This window comes from Triticum dicoccoides, chromosome 2B, assembly GCF_002162155.2.
Source record: "Triticum dicoccoides isolate Atlit2015 ecotype Zavitan chromosome 2B, WEW_v2.0, whole genome shotgun sequence".
NCBI classification, from domain to species: Eukaryota; Viridiplantae; Streptophyta; class Magnoliopsida; order Poales; family Poaceae; genus Triticum; species Triticum dicoccoides.
This window is the reverse complement of record NC_041383.1, coordinates 115,348,225-115,374,720: the sequence shown is the minus strand read 5'-3', so window position 1 is coordinate 115,374,720 and position 26,496 is coordinate 115,348,225. Positions and strand designations below refer to the sequence as shown.

Sequence of the window (26,496 nt, the reverse complement as noted above, 5' to 3'; positions counted from 1 at the left end):
TGGCAGTGGCGCTTGGGGGAGGAAACTTGTTCCCGCACAATTTTAGAGTTTTGGGGAGGGGATTCGGTGGCAGTGTTGGAAGCCAATATATTGTGACGGGATCATGGGAGGGTTGTTTACGGGGTCAGCTAAAGAAACTTTTGAGTTAAAGTCTTTTTGGGTTTGGATTAGAGTGGGTTAAAACCCCGAAATGGAAGCTTCTTGGGAGTTACACAATTATTGGGATCAACTGGAGTTGCCCTTAGAATTCAATTTTTTTGGGCTGACGAGCACAAGCTTTTGACGTGGTTGATCACATCAAGCATCAAATCCTATATACCTAAATAGTTGATCTCCACTAACTCTAATTCTTTACACATGCAACTATGGCAACTCATCATGCCACTATGCATGGCAAAAACCTAATCTTAACATGCACTTCCCTCAATAAGCAACTATGTCAACTCACCATGCCACCATTCATGAAAAAGACGCATCTTAATATGCACCATGCATGCTACCTATATTTAACAAATATTCTACAACTATACTACAACAAAAATATATGTATTAAGTTTCTATTATTATATTGTTATCGAAATAGTAATGTTTTATACAATCAAGTCTAATTGAAATAATTTCAATGAATACCCGCAGCAACACGCAGGGTATCATCTCTAGTTAGCTAGGGGAGCCAACCGTCGATCCGTTCATGCAGCTCAGGCTGGCAGATGGCAGACCTCTCCAGCAACCGGCCTTCACATGTCCAGGCCTTGTTCGGTCAGCGCCGCGACGCTTGATTGGTCACTAGTGACCCTGTATTGAATATTTTGTTTTTAGTTTTTTTTTGTGCTTGCTCTTTGTTGTGTGCACCTTGGATCTCGTGTTGTATGACTCTAAGGGCCTCAGTTCAAGACCGAGCAAGTATTGTTTTCTAAAAAACATCAAATTAGCTCTGTTTCAGTCACCAACGTTGTATCCATCTTCCAACAGGCCAACACCTGCTGCCATCTTCGTCCAACACGCACAATTGCTTCGCCTCCGACGATGTCACTCAGCCTTGTACCCCAGCTGCAATGACTACCCCCGGTTAGCCACAAAACGACCTCCACTCAACCTCGGTAAAATCTTTTTCTTGTCCAACAGGACCATGCTAATAGCCCTCTTCTTTTGTCGCAGTTACTTTGCAGGAGCCTGAAGGCATGCATGAAGTAGCACAACTAGATCATGGCACATTGAGGGGCGATGATAATATACTGCCAAGAAGCGGTCGTGGCAAAAAACGGTCCAAGGCATGGGATGATTTTGAAGACATAAGAGATGATAATGGAAAGACCGTGCAGGCAGAATGTAGACACTGTAAAAAGAGAGTTCAATACAAAGGTGCACAAGGGACAAGAGTCTTGATAACTCATGTCAATAGTGCCGAGTGTAAGAATACACGAGAAGCACGTCCCCAGACGCCAAGCCATTCAACCTGGTACGATTTCAAACTTAAATTTGAATTGCTTTAGGAATGCTATATACTTGATTCTACATTGATGGCATCTCCTCCTGTTCTTTGAAAGTGTTTACTGTGCGTTGGCGGAAAGCATCGTACCTCAACTCGAGGGGACGCCGTACGTGTTTATAGGCAGGGGCGCACCTCCCTGATAGCGCATACAGTTGAGATCGTTTACAGGAGATTACAACTTGGAGAGGAAGCAAGGTAGAGATAAGATTACAAGATAAACTCTAGCTAACAACGAACCCAAACTACCTACAAGATATGGTGCGGGACTCCCTCTGAACCTTGTCATGTACGTATGTTTGATGTTTAACACCCTCCCTTAATCACAACTTCATCAAGTTGAGATTATGCTTGAAGTCTCCAAAACTTCGTGTAGGCAAGGCTTTTGTAAACCCATCCGCAATTTGATCCTTGGAGTGTATGAAATCGAATGCCTAAGAGTTTATTAGCAACTCTTTCTCTGACAAAATGAAAATCTATATCAATATGTGTTGTTCTTGCATGAAAGACTGGATTTGCTGAGAGATAAGTGGCACCCAAATTATCACACCACAGACAAGGAGCTTGAGTACTTTTCACACCAAGTTCCTTAAGAATGGACTGTGCCCATATGATTTCTGCCGTGGCATTGGCCAGCGCCTTGTACTCTGCCTCTATACTAGACCTGGAACTGTAGCTTGTTTTCTGGCACACCATGATATTAGATTGGGTCCAAAAAATACAGCAAAACCACCAGTTGAGCATCTATCATCCAAACATCCTGCCCAATCTGAGTCAGAAAAGGCACTAACAAGAGTGAAAGATGACGTGCTAAAGTTAAGACCAATGCTCATAGTATTTTTCACATACCTGACTATACGTTTAGCAGCAGTCAAATGAACTGTGGTTGGTGCATGAAAGAACTGACACACTTTGTTGACAGCAAAAGAAATATCAGGTCGTGTGAGTGTCAAGTATTGGAGTGCACCTACAAGACTTCTGTATTTTGTACTGTCCTCTGAACTTAAGAGTGTTCCTTCTGTGAGAGACAACTTTTCTGTACTAGACAAAGGAGTGGGTGTAGGCTTACAACCTTGCAATCCAGCTTTTCTTACCAACTCATTTGCATATTTTTCCTGGGAGAGATGAAGTCCATCCTTGTGCTTCTTTACTTCAATCCCTAGGAAATAGTGCAAATCTCCAAGGTGCTTGAGAGCAAATTCAGTGCTTAAGTCCTTCAAAAGTCATGTGATTGCTTCATTAGACACTACTAGGGAAAACCCTAGCAGTAGCGCTGGTTTTGTGCTCATTAGTAGCGCGGGTAAGCGCGCTACTAATAAGGCGCTACAGCTATTGCTTAGCAGTAACGCGTGCCCGCACACGCTAATGCTAGTACAAATAGCTGCAGCGTTTGTTCACTACCACGCTACTGCTAAGGTAACTACTTGCAGCGTGTTTTCTGTCCAACTACTGCCCTAATTACCATCTAATTTGATGAACCTATAGGGGTGGAAAGTGGTAGCGGATATTTCAATTATCCAACTATAAAGTGAAACTAGTCGAATGCCCGTGCATTGCCACGGGAGATATCAAAAAATAATGATGTAACCAATCAAATCATTGCACTATTCAATGTTTGATGTGCTTACTTTGGGTATAAGATAATCTGATCGGTTTGGTTATAGCAAATACATTATTTATTTAGGCGTATCATAGAAGTTCTATGATCGCTAAGTTTTATGAATAAGTTTTTTATGATGACTTTCAAAGACTAAAATTGAATCAGAAACTTAAGTGTCAACTCTATTACTTTTACAATTCATTTCCTTGTCCGCGTCACACCATTTTAATTGCGTCGCAGACAAAAGATTTATTGAAGCAATCTGTTACCTGGTGTAATTGGCAGTGAAGATCATTAGGATTCCATGTACAGTCTAGGTACATCGGTCAACGCCATAAAGATTAGAGGCACGTGCATGCCACAGGAAAGAAAAGTTAATGACTAAATTTGGCAGTTTATTTGAAACAAAATATTTAGATATTAAATGACGCCAATAAATAGTACTCCCTCCTTTCTAATACTACTTATCTGATTTTCATCTCACAACTTTAATAATTATTATCACTTATTGTATGTCTACAAAATTAGTATAAACATATATGAAATAAAATTGTTTTGCATGAAAAATAAGACAATACAATTTATACATGTCCAATGCATGTACTTTTGTATATAGAAATGACCAAAGTCGCAGAAGCAAAGTCAGGGACATTATATTTCATGGAGGGAGTACCTAAAGCAAAAGTCTGCTTCATGTTTTGCTTAAAGGTATATGTCATCCCCTTGAAACATGAATAATGACTTTTGACCAACAGAACCATATACCAAATCTTTCATATGCTTGGTTACAATTTACAAAATATAACAATAACACACCTTCCCTTAAAAAAACAATGGCACACCAAGATAGATGGTTTCTCCTTTACAGTAGCAAATATAAGTAGAAGGTAAAGAAGCCTTATATTACAGCGTCATGAATACTTACGCCAGTATGAAGCTGTCCATCTAATGGCTACACAACTCTTTGATCTGGTTCACTAAATTGGGAAATCAAGAAGTTGAATTTTCTTTTCAGTTGATCCCAAAATATTTGCACAAACCCATCAGTTAATTAGTGAAACATGACCCTGATCATCATACCTTGAAGGCTAGGAGTAATTAAAGGGAAGTACTTAAGGAATGTTAAAATCCTAATATGAAAGCTTAAGAGCGTAGCAACATATCTACAATAAGTAGCATTGACGGTCCAATATGAAAGCTCAGTAGCATATCTTATCTGTTTTGTTGCACTTGTGAAAGATTAGAAAACCGTATTTGAATTATAATGATAAACTCATGTATAACTACATTATGAATGTTGGCACTTATGTAAGAGTACTAAGAGTCAAACTCATTCAATATGTTTGAAAAAAATGGAATGAGAAATTTGAAACGTGAGATCATAGATGATGAATCCGCAACAAGTCCCCTCTCCATTTTTACGAAGCTCAACAATATGGAATGGGGCAACCTCAAAATCTGCAAAAGATTGCTAAACAAATATTAGAATCATTAGTGTAAACGAACATATAAAATGTGTGATAATGTAGCTAGCTGTTTTATCTCTAGGAAATAAAGACTTTTGATGGCATGAGCATATACATACAGAATGTAATATACATATATCAAGCAAAGAAAGTACGTACTATGATCTTATATTAATATTCCATGATGATATTTTATCATTATCATTAATAAAATAGCCTGTAGAAAAGTATTCTTTCTCTTGGTCAGACCATGCTATACCCATCAGTACTTCCATTGTTAGTGAATAAGCACTAATCATAACATGAAAGTGTAGGAACAAACTTGTTTTGTTGACCAGAAATAAATTACCTTGTTCTTCTTGCTCACCAAAATCTTCCCCTAGATTTTTCATCTTTATCTGCACAAGTCATTCTTAGAGCTACAGGATGCATGAGGAAACCGTAGTCAGAGCTAGAGGATACAAAGAGGAAAACTACATGAACACAACGTGTCCTGGGTCCTCTCCTGCCACCCTGGCTACTGCTGCCCTACACTCGTGCGCACGCCGCTCCGCAGATGTCCCAAGCATCGACCACGTGCCCCAGCCGCGCCCTCCGCTAGCCCCACGAGCAGCTGGCAGCCGTCACCGTCGCCCTCGGCTGCGATTCTGCGAAGCCGAGACGAGCGGTCTTGCCCTGGCCATCAGCTTTTGGGACTCTGATTTTTTGTACGCACAGGCACAGAGGATGTTCCAGATATATGGGTTGATACTTCTGTTGTGGTTTTGCCTATCGTTATTACTCTTACACACACATAGCCACATGTGCTTTCAATCTTATGGACACCAACTTGTGTTCTAATTTGACCATGCAGGTGTCCAAACGTGAATAATAATGCAGAAGAAAAATAGGTTGAGGAACAGAGGATTGCGTGCCTGCAGCTTGAAGAGCGACTTGGGGGCGTCCTGGCAGTCGGGGCGAGTGGGGCTAGATCAATGAGTATATCCGCATCGTTGTAGCAGGATGCTAAGAACATCATCCCTCCAGTTCATTCCGATCCCTATCGGCCAAATTGAAGAAAATCGATCCAAACGACAACGATTGGGACGTCAGACCAGATGAGGGTTGATCACCAGGCAGAGACGGATCATGATCGAGATGCTCTGATTCATCTCCTCATTAATCTGTGTGATGTGTGTTCCAGAGAGAGAGGGAGAGAGAGAGAGAGAGATTACCACAACGCAACATGGATAGACATAGAGGAATTAGACCATCGTTGTGCTCTCTTTCTCAGGCCACGGCTACTCCATTGTTCCCTGGCCACTCATGCTCTCTAGAGACATGGGAAGCGGCTGGCGCTGTGTGAGGGCGACGGAGGGTGCCGGTGGATCGTGTATTGGCGGTTGACTCTGCCCTGCCGGGGCTCGCAAACTCCATTGGCCACATCGACTGACCCCGTTCGCGAGGCGGAGGAGCAAAGGTGACCGCCCGAAGGAAGGAGGAAACAGGGGTGTGGTGTGGGCGTGTGACTGCAGATGGGGAAGGGGAACCAGCGGCGGAGCAGACGGAGGCCGTTCGTGAGAGGAAGTGAAAGAGGAGGGTCGTGGGGGTGTTGAGCGGGCGCCTTAGGGATCGTGGGAGCGTTTTCTTTTTCTTTTTCTTTTTATCTTACCTGAAAAGTGGGAATCATAGGGGGTGGGAGGCTGGTTGGTTGTGAACGTGGATTCTTTTCTAGCGATCTTTTAGGTGCGGGATTTCTCGAGGGGAGGAGCGAAGGAGGGGGATTGAAGGAGGTCGAACCATCACGACGTTCGATCCCCCTTTAATAGTAGAGATAAGTGGTCAAATTTTACTCGTTTTATGATTCATCTTAGAAATTTGATTCGTTTTCACCCTTATATGAACCCTAACTCATTTGAGCCGCATCCGCATCCGATTTGTTTCCACTCTTACATGAACCCTAACTAATTTGATGCAACTAAAATATAAAGAAACCCTAGGCAGAGGTAGGGGAGAGGGAGGAGCCGGCGTGCTCACCTCGGGTGCCTGCGACGAGGGAGGGGCAGGGCGGCGTCGAGGTCAGGGTCAGGGCTCGGGCGCGCGGCGGATGGCGGCCGGCGTCGAGGTCGGGGTCGGGGGCGGCGTCCGGGGCGGCGTTGAGGTCGGGGGCGGGGGCGGCATTGAATCTGGGGTCGGGGCGGCGTAGAGGGTGCGGAGAGCGCACGGCGGCCGACGGGCGACGGCGGCGGCGAGAGTGGAGAGAGTTGGATTTGGGGGAAGTGGCCGCGTGGGGAAGGACGAACCCCGTGGTTAAGTCAGAAGTAGCAGTAGCGTTTTCCAGGAAAAGCGCTGCTGCTATCTTAGCTACAACGTGTTCTGTGATACACACTACTGCTACTCCTTTCTCTTTTTCCCCTTTTCCATTTAGTCTTCTTCACATTTTATTTTTTTTCCTTTCACCTTATTCTATTTCTTTCATTTTCAATTACCTTTCTACTTTCTTTTCATTTAATTTTATAACCTTTAGCAGTAGCGAGTTTGTATTAAAACACGCTGCTATAAATAAAGTAGCGGTAGCGCGGTTCGTCATAGGTCGCTACTACTATGTGTAGCCTATCGGCTAAGCCGTGGGAATTTTAGTAGTAACGTGTTTACAGCCAGACGCGCTACTGCTAGATCTTTATCTGCAGCGCGGTTTACTCAGGCGCGCTACTGCTACTTAGCACCAGCGTTCTTTTTTGACCCACGCTACTGCTAAAGTTCTGTGTATAAGGTTTTCCCTAGTAGTGAGAGGAGCTTGTGACAATAATATCATCAACATATATGAGAACAAATATGGATGTATTGGACTTATTGTAAATGAACAACGAGGTGTCAGACTTTCAAGGAACAAAGCCTAGTGTCTGCATCTTTTTACTAAGACGAGAATACCATATGCCCTTGGAGCTTGTTTTAATCCATACAATGCTTTATCAAGCCTGCATACATGAGAGAGTGCATGTTTATTTTCAAACTCAGGAGGTTGTTTCATGTAAACTTCCTCTTCCAGAACACCATGGAGAAACGTGTTCTGTACGTCTAGCTGTCGAAGGCTCCATCCCTTGAAAACAGCAATGGACAAAACAAGACGGATAGTGGCAGATTTTACAACTGGACTAAAGGTGTCCTCATAGTCTATGTCATACCGTTGTTCAAAGCCTTTTGCAACTAGTATTGCCTTGTAACGATCAATTATTCCATCAGATTTTCTTTTGATCCTAAAGACCCACTTGCAGTCAATAAGACTTTTACCTTGTTGTGGAGGAACCAAATGCCATGTCTTATTTTTCTGTAATGCCATGTATTCTTCATACATTGCCTTCCTCCACTTCTCATTACCAAGAGCCTCCTCAAGGGTATTGGGCTTGCCTGGTTCACCTGTAGAACAAATCATACCATACTTGGTTATGTGTTTGTAATTGATACGTTTAGTTACCCCTGTTTGTAGTCGTGTACGCCGTGGTAGTGAGACAGGATCATCTTGCATCACAGAAGATCCCATGGGCCGATCAGAGGACAAAACTGCACCCGATCCCGAGGCATATTCGCCTGCACCAGCAGCTTTGGCAGGCTGAACGTGGGGACTAAGCGCCTAAGGCGGATGCCTAAGCGCCTAAGGTGGGCATATTTGTAAGGCGCTGGGGGGCGCCTTATCGCCTAAGCATCCAAGGCGGGACGCCTTAAAACACATGGGCGTGATCCTCTATGGCACGCGGCTACTGCTCAGAAGAGGCGGATGGCGCAGAAGATCCCAGCCGGTTGGGCGTTGTAGGGCCGCATGAGCCTGCGCTTGGCCCCGCACCTGCCGGGCGAGCCATGCCTCAGCGTGTGTAGACAGCGGGTTGGCTCCTGAAGTGCGTGCTGTTCGGGCCAACCGCCAACTGCCGCGTGGCAGCAGGTGATTCGCGCGGGCCGGTGGAGATCCCGCTCCCAGTCGCAGTCGGTCACGCGTTCGACATGGAGGCGGGTGCTAGCGCGCCTGGCGCAGCGCCTGGTGCTGCGTCTGGCGACACGGATCCCGCGGCGGATCGCCTGCTCTGCTCCAGAGCGGATCCCGAGGAAGATTTGCCTCCTTCGTTGCGGCACATGTAATATGGCTCGTTTTGACAGATTTCTGCATCGTTTTCTACACCGTTTTCCAATCTGTTTTCTTTGCTATGGGCTCGTGTGTCATCACAAGACTCATGCATATGGTTAGGAGGGTTAGTTAGCATATGATCAGTACAGTTATTAGTTCCCCCTTGATCATAACCAGCTAGATGAGGTGACAAGAGAAGGATTTCTTGGCGAAGCATAGCACCGGCATTGGGATGAAGGTCAGCAAAGGGAAATTTTGTCTCATCGAATACGACATCATGAGATATATAGACACGTCCAGTGGAAATATCAAGGCATTTTACACCCTTATGCTGAGCACTATACGTCTATACCCTAGAAACACACATTGTGTTGAGCGAAACATGAGCTTGCGTTTATTGTATGGCCGAAGATTGGGCCAACACGCACAACCAAAGACACGGAGAGAGGAATAGTTTTGTTTAGTGTGGAGGAGTCTTTCGGTGGGAGTCTCATTGTTGATGACACGACTAGGGAGCATGTTTATAATGTGTACGACAGTCAGAAAAGCTTCATCCCAGAATTTGAGAGGCATGGAGGCACCAACTAACAAGGCAAGACCAACTTCAACTATATGCATATGCTTGTGTTCGGCAGAGCTGCTGTTAGTGAGCATGGGGGCATGACACATGATGGGAGATGCTAAGATTTTGGAAGGAGTTTAATTTTTCGTACTCCCCTCCCCAATCAGATTGGACCGCAAGAATTTTGGGATCAAACTTTCTTTCAACAAGTGCTTGAAAGTTTTGAAAAACTTGAAACACATCGGATCTTTTCTTAAGATAGATCCAAGAGAATTTGCTATAATCATCAATGAAACTTACGTAGTATGTGTGTCTACCAACAAAGCTGGGGGCAGGCCCCCACACATAAGAAAAAATTAATTGCAACGGTTGAGTAGAAACACTAGTTGAGATGGGATATGGTAATTGATGACTCTTTGCCTTTTGGCAAGAATTACAAATAGTCTCAACATTGCGCTCACCAACAAACGAGAGCTTATTCTTTTTAAGCAAACGGTCAACTAAGGAAAATGAAGCATGTCCTAAACGATCGTGCAATGTGTGGACGAAAGCTTGATAGCACCACAAGCTTATTTATTGAATGTTCTAAGCTCCGGAATCAACGGGTAAAGACCTCGAACGCATCTACCTCGATAGAGTGTTTTCTTCGTAGCCAAATCCTTGATAAAAAAAAGAAGAAAGGATGAAACTCAATGTAGACATGATTGTCAAGAGTAATTCTATGAACATATAGAAGATTTTTGTCGGCACTAGGAACATGCAAGTTTTTCCTAAGATGAATTTTACGATGCGGGGTAGTAACAACTCAATGACCAATGTGACGTATCCTCATACCTGCACCACTAGCGGTATGAATCCGGACCTTGCCATGATACTTCTCCCTGAGGGTCACCTTCTCTAGCTCGCCGGTAAGGTGATTCGTGGCGCCACTGTCAAGATACCAGTTGGTATCGACATCGTACGAACCATCAACACCATCAGCAATTTTTTCATCATCTTCAGAGGAGGCTTCATCTTCATCGAACCTGTACCAGCAATCTTTTGCTGTATGTCCTGGTTTGCCGCAGATCTGGCATCGTACAACGTCGGGACGAGACTTGTTGGACCCGCCGCGGGGGCCCCGATTGTTGGTGGAGATGGGACGCCCGCTGCGAGAATTGGAGCCACCATTGCTGCCGCCACTCCCTTGCTTTCCTTTGGAGCGAGGGGGACCGTGGTGACGAGAGTATCCCTGGTACCGCGCCACCCTCTGATCGAATTTGCTTAACATGGAGAAAAGTTCATCAAGGGATACCGGAGTGGTGCGTGCGTCGAGGGCGGAGACGAGTGGTTGGTAGTCCAAGTCGAGGCAGTGGAGGATGTAGGAGATGAGCTCATCATCCTAGAGTGGCTTCCCGGCGGCGGCGAGCTCATCAGCGAAGCCGCGCATCTCGGCAAAGTAGGTGGTGACGATTTTGTTGCCCTTCTGGGCGTTCACCAGAGATGTTCTGATGTTGTTGATGCAGCTAAGCGACTGTGAGGAGAACATGCCTGACAGCGTCGCCCAGAGCCCGTGCGCCGTGGTGATCGCGGTCACCTGCACGAGCACCTCCTTGGTGAGATTGTTCAGTAGGTACCCAAGCACCTGCTGATCCTCCCGCACCCAGATGGGATGGAGAGGGTTTGGCTCGGTGGATTCCTTCCCATCCTTGTCCTTGGTGGAGAGGATCATGGCCGGCTCCGGTGAACTGCCGTCGACGTAGCCGAAGACGTCTGCACCTCTGAGCTGCGGTGTGACCTGCGTGCGCCAGAGGATGTAATTTGTGCGGGATAGCTTCTCTGTAACCTGGCCACTAAGACCAAGCTGGGAAGCGCCGGAGGAGGACGACATGATTGCACTGGTGGAGGTTTTGATCTAGACGATGTGGAAGAGAATGGCTCTGATTACCATGTGATGGCGGAAAGCGTCGTACCTCAACTTGAGGGGACGCTGTACCCACCTTCTTTTTTTTCTCGCAGCATAAACGATGCTACTGAAAATGCTACCCTCGCTAATTCATCCAGCAGACCAACGAACCAAGAGCGAACACAGATCACCGCAGCTGTTGCTCACCCTTGGAATAAGGACGAAATTTCCAGTAGGATACTGAGAATAACTCATCAGTTGCAAGGCATCCGAGGGAATGTGACAAAGGATCTCAACATGTTTGGGTCACACTCTGGTGCAAGTTCAGTTCTCCATCAAAGAACAGCCTCAGATCCATGCCGAAGAACATCAAGTCTTCTTCAAGGCAAAGTGTATGGGAGAGACAAAGAGAAGAACACCATCATAAAGGTGATTACTGCTGGGAAATCTGACAGTGTGACTGTCGTGCCTATTGTAGGCATTGGAGGTGCTGGGAAGACAGCTCTCGCACAATCTGTATGTAATGATCCGAAAGTGCAAAACCAGTTTGACCACAGCATATGGGTGTGGGTGTCTAACAGCTTCGATGAAATGAGAATCACAAGAGAGATGTTAGATATTGTCCCTCGAGAAAAGCACGAAGGGTTATGCAGCCTTGACAAACTCCAGCAGGTCTTGAAAACTCATATCGAATCAAAGAGGGTTCTACTTATATTAGATGACGTCTGGGATGGCATGAACGATGGCAAACTGGACCTGATACTGGCTCCTTTCAAGTCAGACAATGCAAATGGCAATGTGATCCTTGTAACGACCAGATATCTCTCTGTTGCAAAAAGGATAGGAACGACTGAACCAATTGTGTTAGGTGCTCTGGGAGAAGACGATTTTTGGTCACTGCTCAAAGCACGAGCATTTCGTGATGAGAACTGTGAAGGGTATGGAAAGCTAGAAAGCATTGGATGGAAAATAGCAGGCAAGCTAAAAGGCAACCCATTAGCAGCAGTAACTGCAGGGGGACTATTAAGAGTTGATCTTACTGTTGATCATTGGAACAAAGTTCTCGAGGAAGAAGGTTGGAAATTGCTGGAGCTCGGTGGAGGCATCATGTCTTCTTTGAAGCTTAGCTATGATCAGTTGCCTTACCATCTACACCAATGCTTCTCATATTGTTCTATATTCCCCGAGAACCATGACTTTCTTGATGAGGAGTTAGTCCGTATTTGGATTTCGCAAGGATTTATCAACCCGAGTCATTCAAGTAAGAGACTGGAGGAGATAGGAATGGACTATTTGGCAGATTTGGTGAACGTGGGCTACTTTCAGCAAGTTGGAAGAAATTCATATGTCGTGTGTGGTCATATGCATGATTTTGCAAGGATGGTTTCAAGAACTGACTGTGCAATTATAGATGGTCTAGAATGCAATGATATATTGCCAACTGTACAACATTTGTCAATAGTATTCAACGGACTTCAGCATAGGAACATACATGTAGAAAATATGCGAGACACAATTGCATCAATAGTCACAAAATTGAGATCATTTATCTTAATTGGGCAGTACGAGTCTTCCTTCTTCCAATCCTTCCAAAATATATTCCGGAAGGCACATAATTTACGCCTGCTGCAAATGTCTGCTACACCAGATGATTTTCGTTCTGTGTGTAGTTTGGTAAATCCTACTCATCTCCGTTATCTAAAAGTTAATGTTGGTTGCAGTGAAAGAGATGTGCTTCAAGTTTTGAGCAAGTTTTGCCATCTTCAAACATTAGATGTCGGATCAAACACTACCCTTAATGGACCTCATGGCATCAATTATCTTGTGAGCTTGCAATATCTTGCCGCGGCTTCCATTGCTAGAGTTGGCAAACTGACCTCACTTCAGAAACTAAACAATTTCAGCTTAGAAGATTGTAATGGCTTTCAGATTACAGAACTTAAATCCATGAACAATCTTGTTCAACTAGGGATTTCTCAGCTTGAAAACGTTAAAACTCTGGAGGAGGTTTGTGGGGCAGGACTGCAAGACAAATGTCACTTAGAAAAGCTGCACTTGTCCTGGTCAAGCGACCGGGACTTGTTCTGGAAAAGCTTTTTGCATAGTGAACCTTCTACCAGCATACAAACAGAGCAGTGCTTGCGAACAGAGGTACTTGAGGGTCTTCAACCACATAACAATCTAAAGCATCTGCAGATATTTGGATACAATGGTGCTTCCTCTCCATCTTGGCTTGCCAGCAACATACCAATAACCTCTTTACAGACCCTTCATTTAGAGAACTGTGGAGAATTGCAGATACTTCCATCTGTTGAAAGGCTTCCGTTTCTTATAAAGTTAAGCTTGAGCAACATGCCAAAAGTAAAAGAAGTATCCATTCCTTCGTTGGAGGAGTTGGTGTTAATTAAAATGCCAAAGTTGGAGAGATGCTCCTGTATTTCCTTGAGGGACTTGAACTCTTGTTTAAGGGTTCTGATGATTAAGAAATGCCCTGCACTGAAGGTGTTTGATCTGTTTGGGAACAGCCATAAATTTAAAATTGAGCAGAAGCCATGGTTACCACGTCTTCGTGAACTCATTATTCACAAATGTCCTCTTTTGCCGGTACCACACCCTTTACCATCTTCAAGTACCGTTTCTAGAATTTCCATGAGTGGAGTTTCAAAATTTCCAGGAATAGATTTACGGTCCTGCGGAAGTTTAACCATCGGCAAGGATCCTGAGGTGGATGATTCTGATTCTGATTCTGAATATGATTCTGATGAAGAGGGTAGTTTTTACAGGTTTTCTGATAACCTGTCAGTATTAGATGGCAATATTTTGGCATTCCATAATCCAAGGTTCCTGACACAGTTGATAATAGGTCGTTGCCGAAATCTGACGCATATTTCATTCAAAGGATTAAGTCAACTTGTATCCTTAAAGACACTGAGAATAGTGGACTGTCCAGGACTTTTTGGTTTCGATGTTCCACCAGACCATACCCATGAAGATTTATTTCAAGCTGATAGCCATGAAGATTTAACAGCTGTAAATTGGAATGCCCTCCCATCTCTTGAATGTTTAGAGATTTTTTCATGTGGAATAACGTGGCAGTGGCTATCTCTGATTCTGCAACATGCGCTAGGACTAATGATATTGGATTTACGTCGCTGCCCAAATTTAGAATCTCTACAACTGAATTCCTGCACGGCACTGGAACAGTTGGGGGTATATGACTGTGAATCGCTCGGCATACTAGAGGTCTTGCAATGCCGTTCCCTCAGGGATATGAAAGTGGTGCATGTCCCAAAATTGAAATCCCTACAGCTGCACTTTTGCACGGCATTGGAAGAGTTGGTCATCCGTGAAGCTGCAGTCTGCGTGCTAGAGGGCTCACAATCACTCAGGAAGTTGGAACTCCGTGACAACCAATATTTGGAATCTCTAGACCTGTACTTCTGCACGGCACTGGAAGAGTTGGATATTCTGAGATGTTCTTCACTCTGTACACTAGAGGGCTTTCAATCCCTTGGCAGCCTCAGGCGTCTGTATCTACGTGATTGCCCTGGCTTGCATTCATATTTGGAGGGTTTGCCAGCGCAGGACTGCGAATTATGCCCTCAACTAGAATTTCTTGGAATCAGTGACTTCTCTTTCCTTGCCACACCGTTCTGCAAGCAACTCACATCACTCCAGCGCCTAGTTTTTTGTGGTTTGTTGAAAGAAACGACAGCGGAAAGACTAACAGATGAGCAAGAGACAGAGCTTCTGCTCCTCGGTTCCCTCACAGAGCTCCGATTTGAGGATTGCATGTATCTCAAATATCTTCCTGCAGGCGTGCACAGACTTGGCTCGCTCCAGGTGTTGGAGATTTCATTTTGTCCGAGCATCTCAGGGTTGCCGGGTCTCCCGCCTTCTCTAGAGGAGTTGAGAATCTTCCGTGGCAGTGAGGAGCTGAAACTTCAATCCAAATCGCTAGCATCAAGCAAGTTAAAGGTCAAAATTGACAACCAATATGTGAACTGATTACTCGGTGGCTTGTTAAGAACACGTGCACAACAGATATAGTTGTACACTTGTACTGCTTTTGAGGTATGCTTCTATCATAGATCATGCTATTGCCAGAGTTTACAATACAGCGTTGCTTTCTTTTGCCAGTTCATCGACAGGTTTGCTAGCTTTCGCCTCAGAACCTTATCCTGACGTGATCTGTTTGCTGACATACAGATATAGTTGCACGACCATCTCTCCCTGGAGATGTTGAAGATATGAAGATATCCGATTGTGTCAAGGCTGCCGGAAGCGGGCCTCCCACCTTTGCTCGAAGAGTTGGACATCTCGCTTTGCAGCGAGGAGGTGAATGATCAATGTAGAATGCTCACAACAAGCAAGCTAAAGGCCGGCATTGATTTCCAAGATGTGAATTGGTTAGTCGTTGTCTTGTTAAGCATGAGCTAGTACCTGCACAAAGGATATCGCTGTACTTCTTATGAGGTATACTTCTATCATAGATCATGTTATATACAGGATTGGCATCCTGAAGTGTTTTTTTTTTGTAAGTATCAAAAATTGACTTTATGCATTTTCTGGACAGGTTTGCTTTCACTTCAGAACATCATCCTCATGTGATCTACTTTGCTGCCATGTCAACTGGTATGGCTGCGAGGCGTTCAGCCCAGAGACATGGCCGCAGGGTGCTACGATCACGTCCCTGTGAAAGGCCATCATTATCGTGCTGATACTCATTTCCTGGGAGATATGGGCCGGGAAATAATCATGTCTTCAGGAGGAAGCTGGCATCAGTAAACGATGTTGTGCGCGATCCAGAGGGCGCTTCATCAGTGGCGCATCGCCGGCGCAACTTGGCTGCAACCTTGTTGATCATCCTCTGCTGATCGGCTAGCTAGCTAGTAGCATCTGGCCCCTGTTTGGCCTCTGTTTTTTCTTGTGTTCTTAGTTTCTCCTTGTTGATCATCCTCTGCTGATCAGCTGGTACTACGGTTTTATCCCTGCTTAATACATGAAAGTGCCAGCATTTGCTCGGTTGTATATACGTTTTAAGGAATTCATTTTGTTTTGGGGCTTCTTTTGTGGTGCCACAAGGCCAACATGTTATGCTTCAGACCGTGCTTGGTTATTCATACAGTTTTGCTCCAGACCTGTAGAGGATCTAAATTTTGTTAAATCGCCGTGATTCTGAATTGAGTTGGTCGCTCCTTTGTGCCTTTTTGCAGGCTGAAGGCGACTGCCTCTCCAAGTTCCACCTTTCGGTTTCAGTTTTTGCGTTAAGGCATACGCAATATTCAGTTTTTTCATCCAGCAGAGTAATATCTCGAGTTATTACGTCTCCACTCTTTTGTTTGTATTGTTACTTGACCTTTCCATAAAGTCGAATCTTATATGTTTTGACTGCAAAGAAACCTGGAAGATGCATCATTATCGCTGCTGCACGATGAAGCTACACATACTGATTTCGCCAAAAAAAAAAGGTACACATACTTAACATTATTAGATTCTTCTACCGTATCAGGCTTCATGCTCAGGCCCTTACCTTGGCTGCCTTGGGTTGTTCTGCACTGGTGGAGCACTATGATCACCAATTCACCAGTCAGGTCTGATAGTGATAAGATTCCCAAAAAGGAGTAGGATACACTGTGTAGAAGAGCTGTAATTATAGGCTTCCATCAGCTGATATGGAATTTGTTGGTGTTATTTTCTGAGCAAACAATCTGGCATGTGATGTGCTGTTATCGAAGTTCTGCAGGCTCTCTGTTTTCTGTATATGCTACTGAACCAGCATTTAGATGCTGCTGAGTTAGTGTGCATGAAATGTTTCCTATTACTACTGAAGAAGTAAATTACCAAGAAAGTTTTATACTCCCTCTTATCTATATTAATTGTCGCTGATTTAATACGACTTTGTATGCTCAAACCAAATAGCCAATAACATATGCCCTTCTAGACAGAAAAAAAAAAACCTTATGGAGTGTTTATTTCTAAAACGCGACAACAAACATGTTGGCTTTCTTCTCTACTAGATGACCTGTCGTGCCATTTGGCGCGCAAGACAAACTTGAACCAAGAACTAAAAGAGATCCCTTTGCCTTTTTTTAGCATACGGTTTTGATGTATACTTGTTTATCAATTGCTCGAATCAATGTAGAAATATTTTGGATTGTTTGTTGTGTAGGAAAGGCGAAAGCCCACTATGAACTGAAAGCAATTATTTTGATAAACTTAGGAGTGCACGTGGGTTTTTATCATATAATGGCCTTGCTTTTGAGTGTATATATATTGAAAGAACACAAAGGTTTGATATCATAGATACCAAATACGCGATTCAAATAGTTTTTGACACAAGTGATACATTGCAGTTAAGTTAGTACTGTTAGATGTGTATAGTTACTTGTGTAAATCCCCATTGTATAAGGGGCTTTTCTGCACTTTACCACATCTGTATATGTACTGGCCTTTGGCCCTCAGTAAAGCTAGTTGCTCATTTATCCAATATGGTATCAGACGCCGGGCTAGCCTCCTCCTTCTCCTGCACGTTGCAACTCCGTGCGCGTTGTACCTAGCCTGCCCCTTTTCCGGCCGCCGTGGACTGTCTCCGGTCGTCTCCCCTCCAGCCCCCGGCCCGGAATCACCCCTTCGTTGCCTTCTCCGTCAGGCAGGAGCTGTCTCCGGCTCGTCCGGGCCTCCTCCCTGCTGCTGCCCCCGTAGCAGCTGTCCGACTGCTGCCCCGTCGGGTCGCCGCTGCCTCCGATCTGCTCGGCCACCGTCGTCTCGGCCCGCTTGCCGCGCCGTCGTCGCTCCTTTTCTCGTCCGGCAGTCGGCTCCCAGGCCCGGCTCCCCTTTCAGGCGCGTGCGGGGCTCGTTCACCTTGTTCCGAGCGAGCGGCGCTCGGCTGGGCCGGCCGCTGGTGCGAGCGCACGCGCGAGCGCTCCTCTGCCCGGCCGCTGGTGCGAGCGCACGAGCGAGCGCTCCTTTGCCCCCGATCCAGATCCAGTCTGCCTGTTCGTTGACCAAAAGAACAGAGAAGCAGAAGAAAGACTCCCTCATGTCTTCTTCGGGCTATGTCGCCGTTCCTCGGTGCTCGGTGATCTTCGATGGCACCAACTATGCTGAGTTTTGGGTTTCATGCGCATCCTATGCGGGGCCTTCTGCTGTGGGGCGTTCTCTCTGGCGAGGTTCCCTGTCCTCCCTACCCTGTTGCTCCGGTGGCCCCTGTTCCGCCGGTACCACCGGTGCTTGCTGCTGATGCTTCTCAGGCTGATCGGGATGCAGCCAAGGCTCTGGATGATGCTGCAGTTGACGCTTATGATCAGCAGGTATCCGCCTATTCTGATGCTCTTTCTGTCTACCGGGATGATCTGTCTGCCTACACTCAGTGGTGCAATGATGATGCTCGAGCTGCTGCTATTCTCACTGCGAGTGTCCTCCCTCAGTTTGCTTCGGAGTTCATGGGTCTCGGCACTGTTGCAGCAATGTGGTCCTATCTTTGTCAGCGCTATTAGCCCTCTAGCGATGCTCTATACCTCTCTGTGGTGCGTCAGGAGCATGCTCTTCAACAGGGTGACTCGTCTGTTGATGAGTTCTATTCACAGTGCTCTGCCATCTGGCGTCAGCTTGACTCACTGACGACAGTTGTTTGTGGAACTTGTCATTGCTGTCAGACTACGCGGTCTGACTTGGAGTTTCAGAGGGTTCATGAGTTCTTATCTCGTCTCCGCTCTGAGTTTGAGCCCAAACGTGCTCACTTGCTTGCTCGTGGTCATGTTCCTATCTCGGAGGTGCTTGCCGAGCTTCGTGCTGAGGAGACCCGCCTTCGTTCTACCGCTTTGCTGGTGGTCCCGTTTGTGTTGGCTGCTCGGGCTCCGGTGTTGTCTGCTCGGCTCCCCGCTCCACCGCTCCTACCCACACCTTCAGGGGGGTGGGTCGTCCTGCTTATACTGAGAGGGGCCGGTCGCGCCATGACACCTTCTGTGGCTACCGCTCTTGGCCAGGCCATCCAGAGTCTGATTGCCGTGAGAAGAAGCGAGACCAGAGGCGCTCCTCTTCCAGTGGGACTCCTGGATCTTCCTCGACTCCGTCACTCACCGACCAGGACATTGTGAGGCTCAAGCGTCTCTTGGCTTCCTCAGGCTCTTCATCGACCGGTTCCGCTGCTGTTGTGACTGCATCCACTCCTCCACCACTGCAGGCATCTACACAGTCAGGTACATCTTCGTGGGTTCTGGATTCTGGAGCCTCTTTTCATATGTCTTCTGATTTTTCTGTGTTGTCTTTCCTTCGACCTCTTGATTCGCCCGTTAATGTTCTTACTGCCGATGGCACACCTCTTCCTGTTACTAGCTATGGTCTTCTTTCCACTCCATCTTTTTTTATTCCTAGTGTGTCACATGTTCCTCGCCTTACCATGAATCTTTTTTCCGCTGCCCAACTTACTGATTCTGGTTGTCGTGTCATTCTTGATACCGACTCTTGCTCCATTCAGGATCGTCACACCAAGACTTTGGTTGGTGCTGGCTCCCGGCGCCGTGAGTCAGAGGGCCTTTGGGAGGTTGACTGGCTTTGTGTTCCTTCCGCTGCCACCGCTTCTGCCAGCTCCCATGCTCTTGGTGCTTCTTCGTCTGCGTCCTTCCAGCAGTGGCATCATCGTCTTGGTCACATCGGTGGCTCTCGCTTGTCCTCTTTAGTTTGTTAGGGCCTCTTAGGGACTGTATCTGGAGATGTTTCCTTACATTGTAATGGTTGCAGACTTGGCAAACAGACCCAGTTACCTTATCCTACTAGCGAATATGTATCTCAGCGTCCTTTTGACTTAGTTCACTCTGATGTCTGGGGCCCTGCTCCCTTTGATTCGAAAGGTGGTCATCGCTACTATGTTTTGTTTATTGATGATTTCTCTCGTTACACTTGGCTCTACTTCATGAAATCTCGTAGCGAGGTTCTCTCTATATACAAACGATTTGCTACCATGGTTCAAACCCAGTTTTCCACGCCCATTCGTACTTTTCGTGCTGACTTCGCTGGAGAGTATATCTCCCACTTGTTGCGTGGTTTTCTAGCGGAACAGGGTACTCTTGCACAGTTCTCATGTCCTGGTGCTCATGCTTAGAATGGTGTTGCCGAATGTAAGCATCGTCATCTGCTTGAGACGGCTCGTGCGCTGATGATTGCCGCCTCTCTTCCACCCCACTTTTGGGCTGAGGTTGTTTCTACATCCACCTATCTCATCAACATTCAGCCATCGACTGCTCTGCAGGGTGGTATTCCTATGGAGTGTCTCACTGGTCGATCTCCTGACTACTCAGCTCTTCGTATATTTGGATGTGTGTGCTATGTCCTTCTTGCCCCGCGAGAACACACCAAACTGACTGCTCAGTCGGTTGAGTGCGTTTTCCTTGGCTACAGTGATGAGCACAAGGGCTACCGCTGTTGGTACCCTGTTGGTCGCCGCTTGCGCATCTCGCGTGATGTGACCTTTGACGAGCCTCGCTCTTACTACCCCTGTCCTTCTTCCTTGAGATTCTCTGTGGACGATATTTCTTTTCTTCTTCTTCCCGATACACCCTGCTATGTGCCACATGTTTCACCTCCTCCTCCTGCACCTCTCCTTCCTTCTCATTCACCATCGACCCATCTTCCCATTCCTCCTCCACCTCTCCACCATCATCTCCAGTCCGTCGCCCTCTATCACCGTTTCCTCTCCACTATACTCGTCGTCCTCGTACTGCGGATGCTTCCCCTGACGTGTCTGACGCGCCTTCCACATCTGGTGAACCTCTGTTCATGCCTACCCCGGTTCACAACCTCCGTGCTCGGCCTTGCCCTCCGCCTGATCGCTACTCTCCTGATCGGTACGGTCTCTCTGTTATTGCTGAGCCCACCTCCTATCAGACTGCCATGACTCAGCCTAAATGGTGCTACGTCTTGAGCTTGTGTTGGTTTTCCTTGAAGAGGAAAGGGTGATGCAGCAATAGTAGCGTAAGTATTTCCCTCAGTTTTTGAGAACCAAGGTATCAATCTAGTAGGAGGCTCCTCAAAAGTCCCACGCACCTACACAAACAAACAAATAACTCACAACCAACGCAATAAAGGGGTTGTCAATCCCTTCACGGCCACTTGTGAAAGTGAGATCTGATAGAGATAATATGATAAGATAAATATATTTTTGATATTTTATAATATAGACGCAAAAATTAAAGATGCAAATAAAAGTAGATTGAAAGCTTATATGATAAAAGATAGACCCGGGGGCCATAGGTTTCACTAGAGGCTTCTCTCAAGATAGCATAAGTATTACGGTGGGTGAACAAATTACTGTCGAGCAATTGATAGAAAAGCGAATAATTATGACATTATCTAGGCATGATCATGTATATAGGCATCACATCCGCAACAAGTAGACCGACTCCTGCCTGCATCTACTACTATTACTCCACACATCGACCGCTATCCAGCATGCATCTAGAGTATTAAGTTCATAAGAACAGAGTAACGCATTAAGAAAGATGACATGATGTAGAGGGATAAACTCAACCAATATGATATAAACCCCATCTTTTTATCCTCGATGGCAACAATGCAATACGTGCCTTGCAACCCTTTCTGTCACTGGGTAAGGACACTGCAAGATTAAACCCAAAGCTAAGCACTTCTCCCATGGCAAGAAAGATCAATCTAGTAGGCCAAACCAAACTGATAATTCAAAGAGACTTGCAAAGATAACTCAATCATACATAAAAGAATTCAGAGAAGATTCAAATATATCTCATAGATAAACTTGATCATAAACCCACAATTCATCGGATCTCGACAAACACATCGCAAAAAGAGTTTACATCGAATAGATCTCCACAAGAGAGGGGGAGAACATTGTATTGAGATCCAAAAAGAGAGAAGAAGCCATCTAGCTAATAACTATGGACCCGAAGGTCTGTGGTAAACTACTCACAACTCATCGGAGGGGCTATGTTGTTGATGTAGAAGCCCTCCATGGTCGATTCCCCCTCCGGCGGAGCGCCGACGAAGGCTCCAAGATGGGATCTCGCGGATACAGAAGGTTACGGCGGTGGAAATTGTTTTTCGTTGCCTCCCTTGATGTTTTTGTGGTACGTAGGTATATATAGGAGGAAGAAGTACGTCGGCGGCCGCCTATGGGGCCCAGGAGATAGGGGCGCACCAGAGGGGGTGGGCGCGCCCTCCTGTCTCCTGGCCGCCTCGCAAGCTTCTTGACTTGCACTCCAAGTTCTTCGGATCACGTTCGTTCCAAAAATCACGCTCTCGAAGGTTTCATTCCGTTTGGACTCCGTTTGATATTCCTTTTCTTTGAAATACTGAAATAGGCAAAAAAACAGCAATACGGGCTAGGCCTCCGGTTAGTAGGTTAGTCCCAAAAATGATATAAATGTGTAAAATAAAGCCCATAAACATCCAAAAGGGGTAATATAATAGCATGGAACAATTAAAAATTATAGATACGTTGGAGACGTATCAAGCATCCCCAAGCTTAATTCCTGCTCGTCTTCGAGTAGGTAAATGATAAAAACAGAACTTTTGATGTGGAATGTTACCTAGCATAATTCTCAATGTAATTTTCTTTATTGTGGCATGAATGTTCAGATCCAAATGATTCAAAATAAAAGTTCATGTTGATAAAAGAAATAGTAACACTTCAAGCATACTAATCAAAGCAATCATGTCTTCTCAAAATAACATGGCTAAAGAAAGTTCATCCCTACAAAATCATATAGTTAGGCTATGCTTCATTTTCGTCACACAAAGATGTTCCCAAATTCTACACCCCCGATGACAAGCCAAGAAATTGTTTCATACTTAAATAATCTCAAACTTTTTCAACCTTCACGCAATACATGAGCGTGAGCCATGGATATAACACTATGGGTGGAATAGAATATGATGATGGGGATTGTGTGGAGAAGACAAAAAAGGAGAAAGTCTCACATTGACGAGGATAATCAACGGGCTATGGAGATGCCCATCAATTGATGTCAACATGAGGATTAGGGATTGCCATGCAACGTATGCACTAGAGCTATAAATGAATGCTCAACAAAAGAAAACTAGTGGGTGTGCATCCAACTTGCTTGCTCACGAAGACCTAGGGCATTTGAGGAAGCCCATCGTAGGAATATACAAGCCAAGTTCTATAATAAAAAATTCCCACTAGTATATGAAAGTGACAACATATGAGACTCTCTATATGAAAAACATGGTGCTACTTTGAAGCACACTATATGAGACTCACTACATGAAGAACAAGGTGCTACTTTGAAGCACAAGTGTGGAAAAGGAGATAGTAACATTGCCCCTTTTATTTATTTTCTTTTCTTTTTTTTCTTTTTTTCTTTGGCCTTTTTTGGCCTTTCTTTTTTTGGGGGAAATGCTCTAATAATGATGATCATCACACATCTATTGATTACAACATATGAATTACAACTCGAAACTAGAACAAGATATGGCTCTATATGAATGCCTCCGGCGGTGTATCGGGATGGTGCAATGAATCAAGAGTGACATGTATGAAAAATTATGCATGGTGGCTTTGCCACAAATACGATGTCAACTACATGATCATGCAATGGCAATATGACAAAAGTAATGTATGTCATGATGATGATGAACGGAATGGTGGAAAGTTGCATGGCAATATATCTCGGAATGACTATGGAAATGCCATAATAGGTAGGTATGGTGGCTGTTTTAAGAAAGATATAAGGAGGTTTATGTGTGATAGAGCATATCATATCATGGGGTTTGGATTCACCGGCGAAGTTTGCACCAACTCTCAAGGTGAGAAAGGGCAATGCACGGTACCGAAGAGGCTAGCAATGATGGAAAGGTAAAAGTGTGTATAATCCATGGACTCAACATTAGTCACAAGAACTCATATACTTATTGCAAAAATTTAGAAGTCATCAAAAATCAAGCACTACGCGCATGCTCCTAGAGGGATAGATTGGTAGGAAAAGACCATCGCTCGTCCCCGACTGCCACTCATAAGGAAGACAATCAAAAGAGCACCTCATGCAACAAATTTGTCACACAACTTTTACCATAGGTGCATGCTACGGGACTTGCCAAATTCAACAAAAGTATTTCTCAATTTCATAATTACCCACTAGCATGACCCTAACATTACTACCTTTATATCTCAAAACAATTATCAAGCAACAAATTGATCATAGCATCCAATTCACTTCCTATGATAGTTTTTATTATACCCAACTTGGATGCCTACCATTCTAGGACCAAATTTATAACCATAGAAAATACCATGTTGTTTTAAAAGACTCTCAAAATAATATAAATGAAGCATGAAAGACTAGCAATTTCTACAAAATTAAGCCACCGCCGTGCTCTAAAAGATATAAGTGAAGCACTAGAGCAAAAACTATCAAGCTCAAAAGATATAAGTGAAGCACATAGCATATTCTAATAAATTCTAATCAAGTAGGATTCTCCCAAACGGTGTGTACATCAAGGATGATTGTGGTAAACTAAAAAGAAAAGGCTAATATAATACATGATGCTCCAAGCAAAACACATATCATGTGGCGAATAAAACTATAGCTCCAAGTAAAGTTACCAATGAACGAAGACGAAAGAGGGGATGCCTTCCCGGGGCATCCCCAAGCTTAGGCTTTTGGCTATCCTTGAATATCTTGGGGTGCCATGGGCATCCCCAAGCTTAGGCTCTTGTCACTCCTTATTCCATAGTCCATCAAAGCTTTACCCAAAACTTGAAAACTTCACAACACAAAACTCAACAGGAAATCTTATAAGCTCCGTTAGTGAAAGAAAACAAAACCACCACATAAGGTACTGTAATGAACTCATTCCTTGTTTACTTTGATGTTAAACCCACTGTATTCCAACTTCTCTATGGTTTATAAACTATTTTACTAGCCATAGATGCATCAAAATAAGCAAACAACACACGAAAAACAGAATTTGTCAAAAACAGAACAGTCTGTAGCAATCTGTAACTAACACAAACTTTTGGAACTGTAAAACTCCTACCAAAAATAGAACAGTCCTGGAAAATTTGTCTATTGATCAGCATCAAAAAGAATCAATGCAAAATCACGTTTCTGTGATTTAACAAAACTAAATTGGTGCGCGCAAAGTTTCTGTTTTTCAGCAGAATCAAATCAACTATCATCATAGGTTATCCTATAGGTTCTACTTGGCACAAACATTAATTAAAACATAAAAACACATCTAAACATAAGGTAGAAGCAAAATTTATTACTAAACAGAAACAAAAACAAAAAACACAAATAAAATTGGGTTGCCTCCCAACTAGCGCTATCGTTTAACGCCCCTAGCTAGGCATAAAAGTGAAGATAGATCTAAGTAGTGTCATCTTTGGCACACAATTCATAAGTAGCTCGCATGATAGATTCATAAGGTAATTTGACTTTCTTTCTTGGAAAGTGCTCCATGCCTTTCTTTAATGGAAATTGGAATCTAATATTCCCTTCCTTCATGTCAATAATCGCACCAATCGTTCTAAGGAAAAGTCTACCAAGAATAATAGGGCAAGAAAGATTGCAATCTATATCAAGAATGATAAAATCTACGGGAACCAAATTTATATTTGCAACAATGAGAACATCATTGATCCTCCCCATTGGCTTTTTAATGGTGGAATCCGCAAGGTGCAAGTTTAAAGAACAATCATCAAGATCATGGAAACCTAGAATATCACATAAAGTTTTCGGAATCGTGGAAACACTAGCACCCAAATCACACAAAGCAAAACGCTCATGATCTTTAATTCTAATCTTTATAGTAGGTTCCCACTCATCATTAAGTTTTCTAGGTATAGAAACTTCCAAATTAAGTTTTTCATCATAACATTGCATCAAGGAATCAACGATATGTTTGGTAAAAGCTTTATTTTGACTATAAGCATGAGGAGAATTAACAACGGATTGCAACAAGGAAATACAACTTTCTAAAGAACAATTATCATAATCAAACTCCTTGAAATCTGAGATAGTGGGTTCAATGCTTTTTAAAGTCATGACCTCTCCAATCCCACTTTTACCAAATTTAGCATCAAGATCTAAAAACTCCAAATTCTTGGGACGCCTTCTAATTAAAGTTGACTCGTCTCCAGTCCCATTATTATCAAGATTCATATTATAAAACAAAGATCTAATAGGAGACACATCAATAACTTTAAGATCTTCATCATTATTTTCATTGAAACTAGAAGAACACGCCTTTACAAAGCAATCTTTCTTAGCACGCAATCTAGCGGTTCTTTCCTATAACTCATGAATGGAAATTCTCATTGCTTTGAGAGACTCATTGATATCATGCTTAGGAGGAGTAGATCTAAGTTTAAGAGAATCAACGTCAAGCTAAAGTCTATCAAC

At 44.3% G+C, this 26,496-nt stretch overlaps 1 protein-coding gene across 6 annotated transcripts in view; it reads left to right on the top strand.

The window, feature by feature from the left end:
• The window catches only part of LOC119362464, an 18,472-nt gene extending 2,241 nt beyond the window's left edge, over positions 1-16,231 (top strand). Inside the window, exons 2-5 of one of the 6 annotated variants that reach the window (XR_005173411.1) lie at positions 973-1,068; positions 1,159-1,459; positions 15,308-15,574; positions 15,675-16,231. Coding sequence is in view for 4 of the 6 variants with exons in the window: in XM_037627685.1 (XP_037483582.1) it covers positions 973-1,068; positions 1,159-1,459; positions 1,548-1,632 (482 nt within the window). In the remaining 2 variants the exon portion in view is untranslated. Of the gene's footprint in view, positions 1-636; positions 924-972; positions 1,069-1,158; positions 1,460-1,547; positions 2,222-5,408; positions 6,376-7,583; positions 8,301-10,579; positions 15,173-15,307; positions 15,575-15,674 lie in introns of those variants that run through there. The other 5 variants (XM_037627688.1, XM_037627686.1, XM_037627685.1 and 2 more) reach the window with 5 other exon arrangements.
• The last annotated feature ends 10,265 nt before the right edge of the window (positions 16,232-26,496 follow it).